The sequence below is a fragment of the Halichoeres trimaculatus genome, unplaced genomic scaffold, assembly GCF_033239565.1.
Source record: "Halichoeres trimaculatus isolate MK-OKI-2021-1 unplaced genomic scaffold, fHalTri1.1 fHalTri1_scaffold_1, whole genome shotgun sequence".
Lineage (NCBI taxonomy): Eukaryota > Metazoa > Chordata > Actinopteri > Labriformes > Labridae > Halichoeres > Halichoeres trimaculatus.
Genome location: NW_027437179.1, coordinates 28,248,468 through 28,263,936, shown reverse-complemented (window position 1 = coordinate 28,263,936; position 15,469 = coordinate 28,248,468). Strand labels below are relative to the sequence as shown.

The window sequence follows — 15,469 nt, the reverse complement described above, 5'->3', positions numbered from 1 at the left end:
GGCTTTAAAGTATGAAAACGGGCTGTTAAATTTGGTAAATTATGTGTCAGTGCCTGGCCTCTACCCTTTTCCCCCATGGCTATTTATCCTGCGTGCCTGCCTCGGCTCTGCACCATCCTATCTGCTGCACTTGGCAACATGACGGCATGTGGTACTTGGTTACTTCCCTGAGCCACTGCCAAGGGCTGTCATCACATGCCTCAGGCGCTGGTGACATCTGCATGCCAGATGCCTCATGCCTACTATCTGAAGTGTGATCAGAGCATTAGTGGAAAAAACATTAAAACCCTTCACTTAAGTGGCAGTACTAAAATGTAAAAGCACATCAAGAGTTCATAATTGTTCCTATCACACACTGTCAAATAAGTGAGTCAACATTATCTGTAAACAGTATTTGGCAGACGCTGTGTTGTATAAGTAGGCTGACATGAATTCAAGTGTATTCACTCAATGGCCATATTTTTGGTACTTGTGCAATCTTTGGGTGCAACTCAGTGCAGATAAGCATATAAGATAAAAAGCACTTTTAAATTATGAGTGTAAGAGGTGTAAGTTAGATGCTTTGATATGCTAGTGTATCAAACTGCTGATTAATAAATAATGTTACTCATATATGCACTTTCACTGGGGCAAAATCTGTTAAAGAGCATTCATGTACTTTTATATACTGTGAAGGAGCATTTATGTACTTCAAAGACCTCACCACCACTTCCCCCATCAGTTGTAGTAAAATCAGGTAAAATTTACATTTCCCCCTTTCCTTGCATTAGTAATAATGAAAATAATAAAGGCAATCAGTTAATCTGGAGTCAAGTAAAGGCAAATTACATGTTGTTGAGTAAAAGCTCAACAAAATGGGGAAAACAAAAAATGCTAGCTGACTTTCACAAATATAAAAGGTGTTTATATAGTCTTCTGTACTCATTCAAAAAGCCATTTTAAAAGTGATCATTTTGCCTCCACACTGTCACTTTGCTTGGAAGACTATGCAAGCTAAATTACTTATAATGGAGTTTAAGCTCTCAGGGTAGACAGTTACTTAGTGTTAAATGTCAGAAGGAGGATTCTTGAATTTTATACAGTTATAAAGGATCTGATTTTTTAAACCTCATCAGTTTTCACATGAACCACACAGAAAGTGTTTATAAAAGTTTTATCTCATGGAAAAGTAGCCGAAAGGTCACTGGAACAGAGTGGTCATTTGTGGGCTTGATCTTATTTTTAGGGATGTGGTACACTGGCCCACTCTGACCTTGTATGAATCTTGTCATTGCTAGTTACAGTGTATCTGTTTCACAGCAGTGGTGGTGGCAAACTTTTTGGACGGATTCATTCAGCGCTGTACCGGGGCACTGAAAATATTCCTCGGTGAATAGGCTTTAAGAGGATACTATACTCAGCAAGCTCACTCCTAGAGTTACGTGTAACTTCTATGGAACAAAAACACGTCGCTGCAGCACATTAAACACGCTGACGGAGATGTTAGGATGTCCGGTTGGTTTCGCCGCCCCCCCTCTTTCGAGTCAGAATGGAACATCCTGAAAGTGGTTTGGCACTTGGAGCAGGCGAGCAGCAACTGACAACATCGCAGGGGGCAACTTCACTTCTTTTTATTTGCCCAACCACAGGCAACCAGAGAACGGAACTCTAAAGGCATTTAACACGAACTCATGCCTTTGTGATTTTACTCCGTCGACAGTTTTTTCCCTTCAAAAGCTATGTCTATTTTGAATTTTTCCTATTTGTTCTGAGGCAGTCCAGAAAAAACGCTACTTGAAGCAGCAGGCTTCTGGTTTTTGGGAATGCTTCCGCAGTCTGCCAGTAAAGGTAAGTCTGTCCAGCTACAGTGATATGAGTTAGTGTACCTTTGCTGTTTAATTTACCTGTTGCTAATTTGTTGCCTAAAATTTAATTGAAATTAGTTTATGCGAACTTGTCAGAGGAAGTGATTTTAAAGCCCCATTGAGATAGTTTCTGAAAGTTATTGTATAAACTAGATTTTTTTTTCTGCAGTTTATTTTGGTTGTTTTAGAAACCTAATTTTGCTTTCCTGCAGTCAACAGAGGCTCTAATGTTTAAGGTGTTAAATAACATTTCCATATGGGTATGCACAATTTTAAAGTCACTTTCCTCTGAATGATGAAGTAGCACAAGTGAAGACATTATCTTCTTCCTGTAGATACTGAAATACACATTACCTAAGGTCTTACAAGATATCAGTATATAAAATGAAACTAGTTTGCCACAGACATTTAGCTAAGTAGATTCTTGGTTGACTGTAGCAGTGATTACTTTTTGTAATGGTATTATCTGATCAGACTCTTATGATAAAACTTAACACAGAGTTTAGTTTTGAACAGTAAACTTTAAATGCACTTGAGACTGCAGCTTTCTAAAAGGGAAACTGTAAAACTAAAGTCTAGTTTTCTCTGTTACTTGTAGAGCAGAGCGTGACAGTCCTGTCTGTCGATTCACATCTGAAGACATGTTGTTCTGGTCTCTGCCTGACTGGAGAGTACTGCTGCTGATTCCTCTGCTGTGGGACCACCTCTGTGCTTCAGGACTCAAACCCACGAGATGGCCACTGTATTCACAAAAGCCTTTGCTGCTGGCTTGGAATGCCCCAACAGAAGACTGTGGCCCCCGGCATCGCGTTCGCTTTCAGCTGGACCTCTTCCAGATTGTGGCTTCACCCAATGAGGGCTTTGTTAGACAGAATCTCACCATCTTCTATAAGGACCGCTTGGGCCTGTACCCTCACTTTGAGTCTGATGAAACGCCGCTCAACGGCGGGCTGCCACAGGTGGCCAGTCTCACGCAACACCTTGAGAAGATGCCGGAGGGAGTAAATAAGTACATACGTGAACCAGAAGCCAAAGGTCTTGCAGTTATTGACTGGGAAGAGTGGCGTCCACTCTGGATACGAAACTGGGAAACCAAAGATGTTTATCGCAGACATTCTCGTGAATTGGTGCGTCAGAAGAACCCAACATGGTCTCCAGATCAGGTGGCAAAAGTAGCCCAGCAGGAGTTTGAGATGTCTGCCAAAAAGTTCATGCTAGAGACACTGAAGCAAGCCAAGAATCTGAGACCCAACCAGCTGTGGGGGTTCTACCTGTTCCCTGACTGCTACAACCACGACTACAGGCGCACCTTGGAGAACTACACGGGCCGCTGTCCAGATGTGGAGGTAGCTCGCAATGAGAAGCTGAGGTGGCTGTGGGCTGAGAGCACAGCCCTCTTCCCTTCAATCTACATGAGTACCGTGCTGCGCTCCTCCACCTCCGGACGCCAGTTTGTCCGGAACCGCGTGAAGGAAGGGATGCGGTTGGCATCATCGGTGGAAGGCTTGGCACGTCCTGTCTTTGTGTACACCCGCCCCACCTACGCCAACTCCCTGGAACAGCTGACAGAGGTGACACTCTGACTTTGGAGACGCTGCCTGCTTGATACCTGATGTTTTTGCTTTTCTTTAACTTTCTTACAAAGTTTAACTAACATGTTCCTGTGCTGTGCAGTGTCAGGCGACATTTTAAAAGCAGAGGTTATTGTTCTTTGGTTCCAAGATAACTGTGACTCACTGTATCTCTAACATTCAGCACTTTCTCTCAGATCAGACCTATAGTTGCTGCTTTTCCTTATCGCAGCCACATTCCTTTCCTGTTCTGGTACCAGACGGACTCTCCTGTACAACCCTCATTTGTGCAGAGTGAGCAGGATGGGTGTTGGTCAAGTTAAAAACCTCGTTAACAACCTATAGACCATTTCCTCCCCTGAGAATAAATAGATAGAGCAGCTGCAGGCCTGTACATACAGTAGCCTTACATGTAGCCTTACATTTGCCCCATGCAGAGTTAAGTTTTCCTGAGCCTGACCTCTTGTTGTAGAATTGCAGAAAGTTAAATCTGATATGGTTAAAAAACTGTGCCATCTTTTTACAGACTGACCTCATCTCCACCATCGGGGAGAGTGTGGCTTTGGGAGCAGCTGGGATCATCCTGTGGGGAGATGCAATGTACGCAAGCAGCAATGTAAGAATCCAATCACTCTAATCATGAATCAAACATGACTCACTCAGACACACCTTAATCACGGGGTCAGTTTGGACCTGCTGCTCTTGTCAGTCATGTGTGCAGTCATTTGATAACTAAAGGTCCCTCCTCTGGGCTGTTTGTGGCTCGCGTGGACATCTTCAGAAACACAAGAGAGATTTGTTCTGTAAGGTTTATTTTTAGTCACATTGAAGCTTTGAAGCACTCTGATTATATAATGAGAAAATGAGGCGGTATCTCCATTGGTATGGTGAATCATTTTCTGCACTGTGGTGTTTTTTGAGATCATTCAAACTCTACAAGACTTGAGGAGAGGTTTTTTGGTTAATTTGAATTTACCCCATCATCTGTATAAAACAGCCACACATTTCTTCAATAAGTTCACATCCTCATGTGATGCTTCAGTAATGACATACACATGCTGTGCTCCGTGGCAGCATTTCAAACACAATTATGATGCTTATTTTTCCACATGAATTCAGAAACACTCACCCAATTAGTTCTAGGGCATTATGAGTATACATTAAATGCAAACAGTTTGAAAAGCAGAACACTTGAATTTATTCTAAATAGATGTGTCTTTGTTTTGAATAAATACACACATCTTAAACTGGAAGGGAATAGGTTTCATGATGCAAGTTTTTATTTAAATTTCTTGTTTGTCTGCATCATTTTCTGTTGAGGAAAATTTTCATTTTAATTGGAAAAAGAGCATCAGCGATGGGGAAAATTGAGAAAACATAAAATATTTTCCATTTGTGAGGATCTTGCCTTAATTTCATGAATGATTCAATAAAATGTATTCAGACATGTTGTTTACTGAAATAAATATAACATTATGATGAAGAATAACTAAACAATAGTATATTAAACTGTACAGTACCTACCTTAACCTCAAAATGCTGCTTATTTATCCACCAATGAAAAGAGATGACGACATAACAAAATTGAAATACTTAAAAGTGATCATTTTTGATTGCATGTGCTTTTTAAGCAAGGACCCAAAGGTGCACACCCTTGTGTGATGGGATTACTTCTTTGTCTTGTCTGAGTCTTTTGTGAGCATTGACCTCCAGGTGAGTGATGACTGTGTAATATCATCCCCTCCTCAGATCAGCTGCTCTGACCTGGACGTGTATCTGCGGGGTCAGCTGGGCAAATACCTCCTCAACGTCTCCACGGCAGCCGAGCTATGCAGCCAGACCTTGTGTGCTTCTCATGGCCGCTGTCTGCGCAAAAACCCAGACAGCGATGTTTACTTGCATCTGAACCCCCTCACCCACCGCATCAGCAGCCAGGATGGCCGGCACAGGGTCAGCGGTGGGCTCAGTGAAGAGGAGAAGAAGAGTTTTCACTCAGAGTTTCAGTGTCAGTGTTACAGTGGCTATGAGGGAGAAGGCTGCAGTCAGATAGACCCTATGCACCAAAGAGGGGCTGCACCTCAAATCATCCCGCCACTGCTTCAGTGTGTGATCTTGCTGATTCTGTCTCTGCTACTCTGTTGATTCACCGGAAATACTGTAGCCTCAAAGCTGCATTTCATGTGTCTCAAAGAAGGGACGCACCAGCTTACAAGGCGTTAGATTTTAAGAAGTAGAGTGTCATATTTTCTTTCAAATGCTGTAAAATGATGACACAGAGTGAAATTTAATAGGAAACACTGTGGAAATTGCAAAGTTATACTTGTTTATAACTTTTTAACCTTTTTTAAACAATGGAGGACTCGCTGGAAATGACCTTGTTTACATTTTGCTCCCAGTTTCCTCTCAGTCACTGTTTCCCAAGGTGTCATATTCCATGTTTCTCATAGAGAGAAAGTTTTTTGAAGCAGGAGAAAGGTGATAAACAAGTGGATGTTTGTCTGTAGCTGCATGGTGAAAGTGGAATTGATGCACTTAAATGTGGTGTTTGCACACTATATCTGAAGTGCCTGATCTTTTTTAACATGACCTCTGATGATTTCAAAGAGGCTTTTACAGTGTTACTATTTATTTGAATGTATTTTTAGGTGTTTTTTATGACATTGTCCTGTTTTTATGTCAAACATGACTACTAACTTTCTCTTAAAACACTACAATACTTAAACATTTCTAAAAAGTCATTTCATCTATGAGGCAATACGTTACATCAAAGCACAATGTAAAGACCCCAACCCTTTGTATGTTCACGTTTTCTTTCTTTTTTAAACGCTGTTTTCTCAAATGAAATAAAGTTACTTGTTAAGGTCTGTCATTTAACATCTCCAGAATTAAGTCAGACCTGGCCGATGCCAGAGTAAACTTATGTTTATAGGTGAGGATCTGCTGTTTATTATCCATAAAAGTTAAGTTTCCACAGGAAAAACATGTCAACACTGGCCACTTAGGGGAGTCAAAGCCAGCCAGTCCTCAGAGAGGGACACAGACCTCACCCCCCTCCTCTTATAATTGTAGGGTACCATAAAGCCAAAAGTTATTTTTACTGCTTTCAAGAGGTTAGCAGAGCATACAATTAAACTGGGAGCAGGAAGGGCTCATTATGGCTTTCTTTACAGCCATTTAGATTGAAAACTGTAATTCTCTCCAGGTCTTTTTGGTGAAATATTTTTTGATATTATGTTTATTTAACTTTATTTAAAATGATAATAGTAAAGAAATTGTGGGCTTTTTATGACGTTAAACAGAAGGGACTGGACAGTGGAAAGAGCAGGTAAGAGTGTGAAGTGCGAGAAAGAGGCTGCAGGTTGGCACCTATCCCACCCGCACGAAGGCCAACTTAACCCGGGCGTGACCTACTTTTCATTTTTAAATGAGAAAAAACTAAAATCTGTGACAGGCAGTGTTGATATGGTGTAAACCTTTCTGTACCTTTAAGCACTGCTTCAATTGAAAAACTACACGTCTTCCCTGATTGGTTCTTGTGTGTTCCCTGCACACTCCTGGTTGGCTGATAGGAATCAGAGCGCACCCTGTGTTTATGTCCCTCCCCTTTTCCTGCCCGTGTCATGAAGATCATGAGACTCCATCTGAGCGGGTGTTCAGATCCAGACCACAAAGTTCAAAACGCTGTCTTTATTCAACTGTTGCGATACAACAGGCAAGTTAGTCTTACCTGCTATCGATTATATTTATTTGTTTGACTTTTTATTATTATAAAGTCTTAAGCTTTCGCCGTAAATCAACGCGAGAGCTACAATGTGGTGTTGTCTAGCAGGATTAAAACGCAAAGAAAACTATGATAGATAAAAGTGTGAAACATATATGGACGCAAAATAAATGAATGTTGTTCATAATATTTATCTGCCTCAAAACTTTGTCAACAATATCGATTTTGTCAGGTAGTATTTGTAGAATAAATCTCAGTTTTTTTCTGTTGTTTCATTCCAGGTATGAGCTCTTTGACCCCTGAGTTGCTGCTTCTCATTAAGGCCCCGTTTACACGACGCCGAAAACGGTCGATTCCGCAAACATTTCGTTGCGTTTTGGCCTTCCGTTTAGACGAGACCACGTTGCGTTTTCAGTGAAAACGCAAACTTTTGAAAACGCTCCCCAGAGTGGAAAGATCTGAATCCGCTCCTCCATCCAGCTTCGTGTAAACACAGAGCGGAGCGTCTCAGGGTGAAACGCTGACGTCACCGCATGCGCACTCGCAGTTTCAGGTAAAGGCTCCGCGCTCAGCCACATTTCCAGTTGAACCAGTAGGTGGCGGTAATGCGCGTTATGGTTGGATTGCCGACCGTGTCACACAACAAAACGGCAGAAAAAGAAAGAACAGAAGAGGAGACTTCTCCTCCTGGAGTCGTATGAACGCGGATCGTTTTCATGCCGTCCTCATGTAAACGCGGGTGGCTTTTGAAAACGCAAAGGAAGAATCGTTGCGGGAGTCTCCGTGTAAACGGGGCCTAACTTGATCAGCCTTTTGTCAGGGCTGCAGCCAGCACCTTCCTCTCTTCCTCAGCTGCCTTTCCTCACTGTGTGGAATGCCCCCACTGCCAGCTGTCTCTCCCAGTATGGCGTGGACCTGGACTTGGGCACCTTCAGTATCATTGGGAATAAGAACCAAACCTTTATGGGTGACAACATCACTATCTTCTATGCTGAAAAACTTGGACTGTATCCCAGGTACACCAGCCAATCAGAGGCAGTCAATGGTGGCGTGCCACAAAACGCCAGTCTGGATGAACACCTGAGGGCAGCCTCTGATAACATCCGCACCTACATCCCTGACAGGGACTTTCAAGGACTGGCTGTGGTGGACTGGGAGAGCTGGAGGCCAGTCTGGGAGAGGAACTGGGACAGCAAGCAGGTGTACTGGGAGGGATCCAGAGCTCTTGTGAAGTCCAGGCATCCAGACTGGAGCCCTTCACAGGTAGAGGCTGCAGCTCGAGTGGACTTTGAGAAAGCTGGTAGGAGATTCATGGAAGAGACTCTGAAACTAGGGCAGGAGGAGAGACCCAACGGGCTGTGGGGTTTTTATGGTTTCCCCAACTGCTACAACTACTACAGCGAGAAAAGCAAAAACTACACCGGAGAGTGTCCGTCTGTGGAGGTAAAGAGGAACAATGAGCTGTCGTGGCTGTGGAACGTCTCCACGGCTCTTTATCCTGACATTTACCTCAGCTTGGAACTAAGAGGACTTGGCAAAGAGGTTCTGCTCTACACCCATCACCGCATCCTGGAGGCCATGAGAACTGGAGCTCAGTCTGCTCCATCAACACCTCCTGTGTTTCCCTACGCACGCATTGTCTACACATACACCTTAGATTTCCTCTCCCAGGTAAGAAGCAGATGATTTAATAACCTTTTTTGATCCAAAAGGGTTTAACTCTGAATGTTCTACCTCCTTTTTTGTGTTTGTACTCCTGCAGGAGCACCTGGCGTACACTATCGGAGAGAGCGCTGCTTTGGGATCAGCAGGGGTGGTGCTTTGGGGTGATCATGAATTTGCCAGATCTAAGGTAGAGTCACTCATCATTTATTGTGCTTATAATTGTTTTGTAAGCATATATCGTTAAATTTGTATTGTGTTATGTTCTGATTTATTGAGAAAACAGTTCCCCATTTCTGCCTTATTGATCCAGGAGTCTAAAGCCTATCATTATGAGTAGCACAGGAGAAACAGCCGCATAAATGCCTAAAATAAATACAGTGACTGAATAAATGTGTCTCTAAATGTACTGATAATGGGTTATATTTTCTTAAGTAAATCCTTAAAAAGCATTTGTGAGCTGTGCTGAGATGATGACACTGATGTTATTCTGGTGCTATGGTGATTCATAAGTCACGAGACAAACAGGAAATTAGGAAACAGGAAGCGAGCTAAGATTTCACCCAGATGAGGGCAAGAGATCCTCAAATGTAGCATCAAAACAAGGATGGTGCACAAAAGAGGAACCATGGAGCTGTTTTCATGGTGATGGATTTTAACTAAAGTTCACAGTGGTTTGCTTCGTAGCTTTTGAAGTTAGCCTCTGTTTTAAAGAGGCTCTGTAATTGAAACTTGACTCTTTTAACCAGCTTCTTTTTACTAATACAGAAACATAAAAAATGTGAGGAGTTACTTGAAAAATATATATTTTTTAAAACCATTTTTAGCAAGACTGCAGACTAGACAGCTGGCCAGAAGACAGCCATCAACACCCTTCACGTGAAAGGTTATCCACAGACGGTCACTGCTGAAAAGGCAGGCTGTGTCAAACTATATTAATGCAATGTTGACTGGAAAGGAGAAGTGCGCACAAGCAACAAGAATGAATGTAACCTTTAGTGCATTGGTGAGAAAAGTCAATTCAAGAGCTTCACAAGGAGTGGACAGTTGCGTGGTATCTGTGGCTCCAGAGCCACCATACAACGTTTACACTTCTGCAATGGCCAACAAGGGCAAATGATCTGCAATAGTCCAAATGATCTGTGTTTGAAGAGACCTGTTGATTTGTCTCAGTGATGTACATTTGAAAACGTATTCAAGTTCAAAACAAATGCAATGATGGAAATGTGCTGAAATTTGTAAAATTGTGATGCAAACAGCATAAATCAATATAAGCACTGACAAGCTGCAACTACTCAAATTATGTGAAGGCAAAAACTGTGAACTATAACACTTGATCATAAAGTTAAAATAAATTGGATATTACAATTCAGGTGAATATATATACTTGTTTAGGGTTCATCTGTAAGCTCACGTGTAGAGTACATTTTTTTGTGAGACTATTAAAAATCAATCAGGTGTATTTATTTAGTATTCCACAATGTGCAGGTTAAAACTTACAAAATGGTTTATAGAGTTACCATTGCACAATAGAAAACATGGTGTTAAATAGCAGGTTCCTTTTAAGATTACTTTCCCCAGAATATTTGATCATATTCATTCATATTATTCAAATTATTGTCACATGTGTAGCCAGATTACATATGACAGATTACTTTGCAAGTACATGCCATCAGGTTATTTTTACATATGTTATCAGATTATGTGAAAGATAAATTTTATGAAGATTCCAAGAAATTAAATGATCTTTTCTTCTTCTTCTTCTCATATCATAAATAGTTACTTTCTTAAATACCCAAATTGCAGGTTTTCATATTATTTGTTATCAGATTACATCCAACTAGATTAATGTCGTATGGTTTTTAGATCAAATTTTATGGGATTACACCATCCAGACTAATCAGATCAAATGTAATTAAGTAGTTTATTAACGCAAGATCTTTAATACAAAGCCATTTTTTGTTAAGGAAGTCTGCTTTCGTTACATTCTCTCGTCATTCCTCTTTCCCTGTGCATCGACCCTGTACCCCCCTGCTCTTGATTTGAACCTAGAACCATTTCACTGAAAGGCAGATCTATTCACTACACCTCAGGGCTGCTCAGCAGTGCCCGTTAGTTTGAGTCTTTTCATTCCTAAATTTTGATAAAGTAGTTCAAAGGCACAGCTCAACCTATGATGTAAGGAAAGAGTTTCACTCCCATCTCACATTGAAAGCCCCAGTCCAGGATTTGAACCCTGAACCATATCACTTGAAAGCAGCAGTCCTGACCACCTCACCAAAGTCTTGTGTAGAGTTGTGTGACTTTTTAGGCGTGTACTCTTCTGCGAGCAGTGCTTAATTTATTTGAATTTCAGTTTTTTCTGTCTTCTTCCGCTCTTACAGGCCACATGTGAAGCCGTCAAATCCTACATTGATGGCACTCTGGGCCCATACTTGGTGAATGTAACATCAGCAGCTATTCTCTGCAGTCAGACCCTTTGCTCTTCTCAGGGAAGATGCCAGAGGAAGGAACTAAATTCAGAGGCCTTCCTTCACCTTGACCCCGCAGTGTGGAAAGTGGTGCCAGAGAAGAGACCAGAGGGAGTGAGGAACTACAGAGTTTTTGGAGAGTTGAGAGCACATGAGGTAAAACTCATAAAGTCTGAGTTTCGGTGTGTGTGTTATCAGGGCTGGGGTGGTAAGAGCTGCTCCAAACCAACTCAATTTTAAAAGACTTTTCTTTGGGGAGGTAATTCAAGGGAAGTTTGGGTCAAATTAATTATAGTAAAGTTCATAAAAAGTGTAAAACAACCAAATCCTGAGGTGGACCAGTGCTGTTTGGCTCAGAAGTAGTTATCAGCATCAGTGCATGAAGTCTCCTGTGAATGTAGAAATTTTTGTGTTTACAAATTGATTACCTTTACTACCTTGAATCCACGTGACAAATGGTGCATTTTTTATGATTTGACATTACATGTGACGATCAATGTGCCTTCAAATTAATTTGCGTGTTTTTTTACTTGCATAGTTACAGAAATCAGCCTCATGAATGAAACACTTTGATATGTCACAACATTCACAAAAATGCTATTCAATGTCTAACCTGCATTGCAGTACTGTACTATTTCACAGCCACTGAGTGTAGATTGGATTATTACATCTGTTGCAAATATGACATGAAGTCTTTGGTAAAGGAGAAATAAATCAATTGCTTGTTCAGTCCACTTGATGGTGCTGTTGATTTTTTTCTTTATGGTGATGATGACGGTCAAGAAAATGTTGAAGATGAAAAACCAAAGAAAGACCCCCTTTCCCCAAATAATAATAATACTAATAATTAAACAAATCAAACAAACAAAAACAAAAGAAACACTTTTTCAAGGAAACCTTAAAAAAGACAGCTGCTAAAACATACGAGTGCACAAGTGAAACTTAAAAAAATCTAGCTGTCAGATGTGTTACCAGGTAATCTAAAAACACAACAACTTATAGAATCTTTCATTTTACATTAAGCAACATTGAACCGAAGGTTCAGAATATCCAAGACCCTTTTGGTTAATGTATGTATGAGCCTTTGGGAAAGGGGGCATTGAGAAGTCCTGGGAGTGCAATAAATACTGTCCAGCACTTCTTTGTGCGATCAAAACACGGATAGTGTGATTGCAGGCCAGAATTGCTGAACAAATACAGAAAGGAGTGCAGATGTGTTAGTCTGCAGGTCAACAGAGAGGGCCATCCAATCAAGGAGCACATCTCAACAATGGTGAGTCAGGGGTTTAGAAATGGTAAATGGTAATAAGCCTCAAGGGCGCATGATAAGCTGTACATCAATCATTTGGCGACAGTAAACAGAGGTGAGCATGCACAAGAGATTGTGATTATAACAGATTGAAAAACAGTTGTGGAAAAGTAAAACTATCATCTGTATCTGAAAATGTCTCTCATCTGCATTTGGAAAAAGTTTCAGCACAAGCTTTGTTTATATATATACATATATATATATATATATATATATATATACATACATGTATATATATATATATATATATATATATATATATATATATATATATATATATATATATATATATATATATATATATATATATATATATATATATATATATATATATATAAACTAATCTTGTCCTACTTCTTATCTACTCTGTACCCTGTACTTAAAGGTATTTTTGGAAAATCTCAATTTGTTTATAAATGAGCTCTTTTTTTTTTTTTTTTACAAATTTCACAGTGACTGCTGATGTTTGTTTTGGAAAAGCCTAGCTCTGCAGCATACTGCACCCTGCAGCAGTGGTTTCAAGCATCAAAACTACTTAACAGAAACGATCAATCTAGCTGCTGACAGCCTGCTTTGTTCTTGGATATGAAGTTCAGTGTGTTTCATGAACAGTTAAAAAACTAAATCCAGGTAAAATTTTGAATACAGGACGCCTTTAACCGAGCATTTTTTATTTGTTAATTTTACTGCAGTTGAAGGACTTAGTATTTTCAGACTCTTTTATTTGGCAAATCAGTAAGTTAAGTGATATAAACTCCTATTTAAAGGCTGAAGCCTAAAGAAGAAAGGCAAGTGTCTGCAACCAGCAGGTGGTGCTGTGGGACAGACAACTGGAGTCCAATATCAAAGTCAAAGCTGTTATATAGTATGTGCAAGTCATCATAAGAAGAGTTAGATAACTATGGAGGAAAACTAACAATTAGATCAGATTATGGCTTTTACAAAACTCTGCAGTAGATAATGTGTTAATGGTGAATTAATCACACAGGAGCAGAAGCAGCATGAAGTGACCTTCATTGATCTACAAGCAGCATGTACATGTTGCCTTATCTGATCACCACTGCTGCACCCTAGTGTAGCTGTTGATAATGTCCCTCATGAAGAAGAGCAGACTGGAAAAAAAACAGTCCCATAAGGCCTCACAGTTTCAGCTTTAACATTAGACTGTGAGGAAATGAAGGGCAGATTGACACCTTTTTAGAAAGCTGTGGGAGATATATTGAGCATGCATGTGCTTTTTTTAAAGTAAATGTGTGTCTTTGGAGTTGATTGTGCTGTCTTGAACCAGACAAACTCCTCAATTGGTTTTCGAAGACCAAGGACAAATTAAATATCTCTCTTGGAACACTGTGTTTACCTGTAGCTACTTGATAATGGCAGGAAAAAGCTTCTGTCCTGATTGACATTCAGTGTTGCTTGTCAGTCTGTTCATTATTATTTTCTTCACCCGGGAATAATAATTATGCTGCTTGTTTTTCAGCCGGCATGGGTATATATTTGTAAATTCAATATTATAGATGAATTTTTCTGCCTGTTTGCAGTTTTGGCTGTCAGCTTCAGGAGCAAAACTCACACATATAGTTTGACTTTGAAAGCTCACATGCAGCTTTTATTTGCTATGACAAAATGAGTGTTTCACACCACAAGCAGCCTTTGTGCATCACACTCTAGACAATTTTCAGTGAGGAGCTCTTCATGAACAGAAGTCATTGTGATCTGTTTATCTGGTTTGACTGGTCCTCTCTTTTCCCTCTGTCAGGTCTGGCAGGCTCTCTATTTCTCTATCCTCTCATCTCTGCATTTCTTCATTTTGGCGTCTCGCTCTGTCAACCCTCCATGGTCACGTCTCTGCGCTCTCCCCACTCCTCGGTCTCCAGATCGTCTCGCTTGCTCTCGGTTTAATAACTGTTTTGTCACGCTCTGTGTCTTTGTCCTTCAGAGGAGTCGGTCCTGATCAGCTTCTTAAAGATCTGACGCACACTTGTTTGCATGATTCATCAATGCCACAAAAGCCAAGATGGTGATCATTAATTTCACTATCGCATGCATGAAAATTCACCTTGATAACATGGCTTGAGGGAATAGTTTGACATTTAGATAAAAAAAAATATTTGATTGTCTTGTGGTGAGGGTTAGATGTGATCATCAAGGTCAGTCAAGCCTGAATGTTGAACATGAGCCTAAACCAGGTAATTTGGGGCCTGGTTATGATTTTGTGACATTGATATTGACCCAAAATGCAAAGGGGTTGAGTCAGCCTCATGTTTATTTCCAGGGCAGCCCCCTAAAGGTGGATGAGTTGAACCATCATTTAAGAAACACCAAGTGGTCCTGCATTTTGTCAGTCAAATGATTGCACTCCATATGTTTTAGCTGCATCATTTCACACAGAGCCAGATTCACAATGTGCCAGTCTGTTAAGTATGCAACAAGACTTTGGAAATGGCTTCCAGTGTTTGTAACTCACATGGAATAATCCCAGAAGTCTATTACTCCTTAAAAGAAAGTGATATGGCAACGACTGGGAGAAAAAAACATTGATTCTTGGGCAGAGCTGATATGGCTCATTCATTGGTACCTATCTTGATTTTCACTGGGTCTTTTAAGGGTTCGTAACTCAGAAAGGAGTTACCAAAAGCTCAATCAACCACACAGCTCCTGCTTTAACAGATCGCCGAAAGTTTTAAAATAGGTTCACCTCTGAAAGTAAGTGGTATCATGTCAAATTTCTGTTTAGGCAGTCCGTTACAGGCTGCTGGGAGTCAAATGTCCAAGCGAGCTGAGTCGATACTAAAAGATGACGTCAAGTTTTTCCCTGGTCCAACGATGAGGTGATTGTTTGCGTTTGTTGTGTTGCGCTCAAAATGACATGGACACGATGTCGCCCAGCT

General features: G+C 40.6%; 2 protein-coding genes across 2 annotated transcripts; both read left to right on the top strand.

Annotated features, from left to right (window-relative positions):
• Positions 1-1,544: 1,544 nt before the first annotated feature.
• Positions 1,545-6,380, top strand: hyal2a (hyaluronidase 2a). The gene is made up of 4 exons (XM_074681082.1): positions 1,545-1,827; positions 2,443-3,415; positions 3,942-4,031; positions 5,165-6,380. Exons 2-4 carry the CDS (start codon positions 2,486-2,488, stop codon positions 5,555-5,557), a joined length of 1,413 nt encoding a protein of 470 aa, XP_074537183.1. The 5' UTR covers positions 1,545-1,827; positions 2,443-2,485; the 3' UTR covers positions 5,558-6,380.
• A 622-nt stretch (positions 6,381-7,002) lies between these two features.
• Positions 7,003-11,997, top strand: hyal1 (hyaluronidase 1). The gene is made up of 5 exons (XM_074671337.1): positions 7,003-7,127; positions 7,418-7,457; positions 7,937-8,807; positions 8,899-8,988; positions 11,183-11,997. The coding sequence occupies exons 2-5, from the start codon at positions 7,420-7,422 to the stop codon at positions 11,507-11,509; spliced, it is 1,326 nt and encodes a 441-aa protein (XP_074527438.1). The 5' UTR covers positions 7,003-7,127; positions 7,418-7,419; the 3' UTR covers positions 11,510-11,997.
• Positions 11,998-15,469: the final 3,472 nt, after the last annotated feature.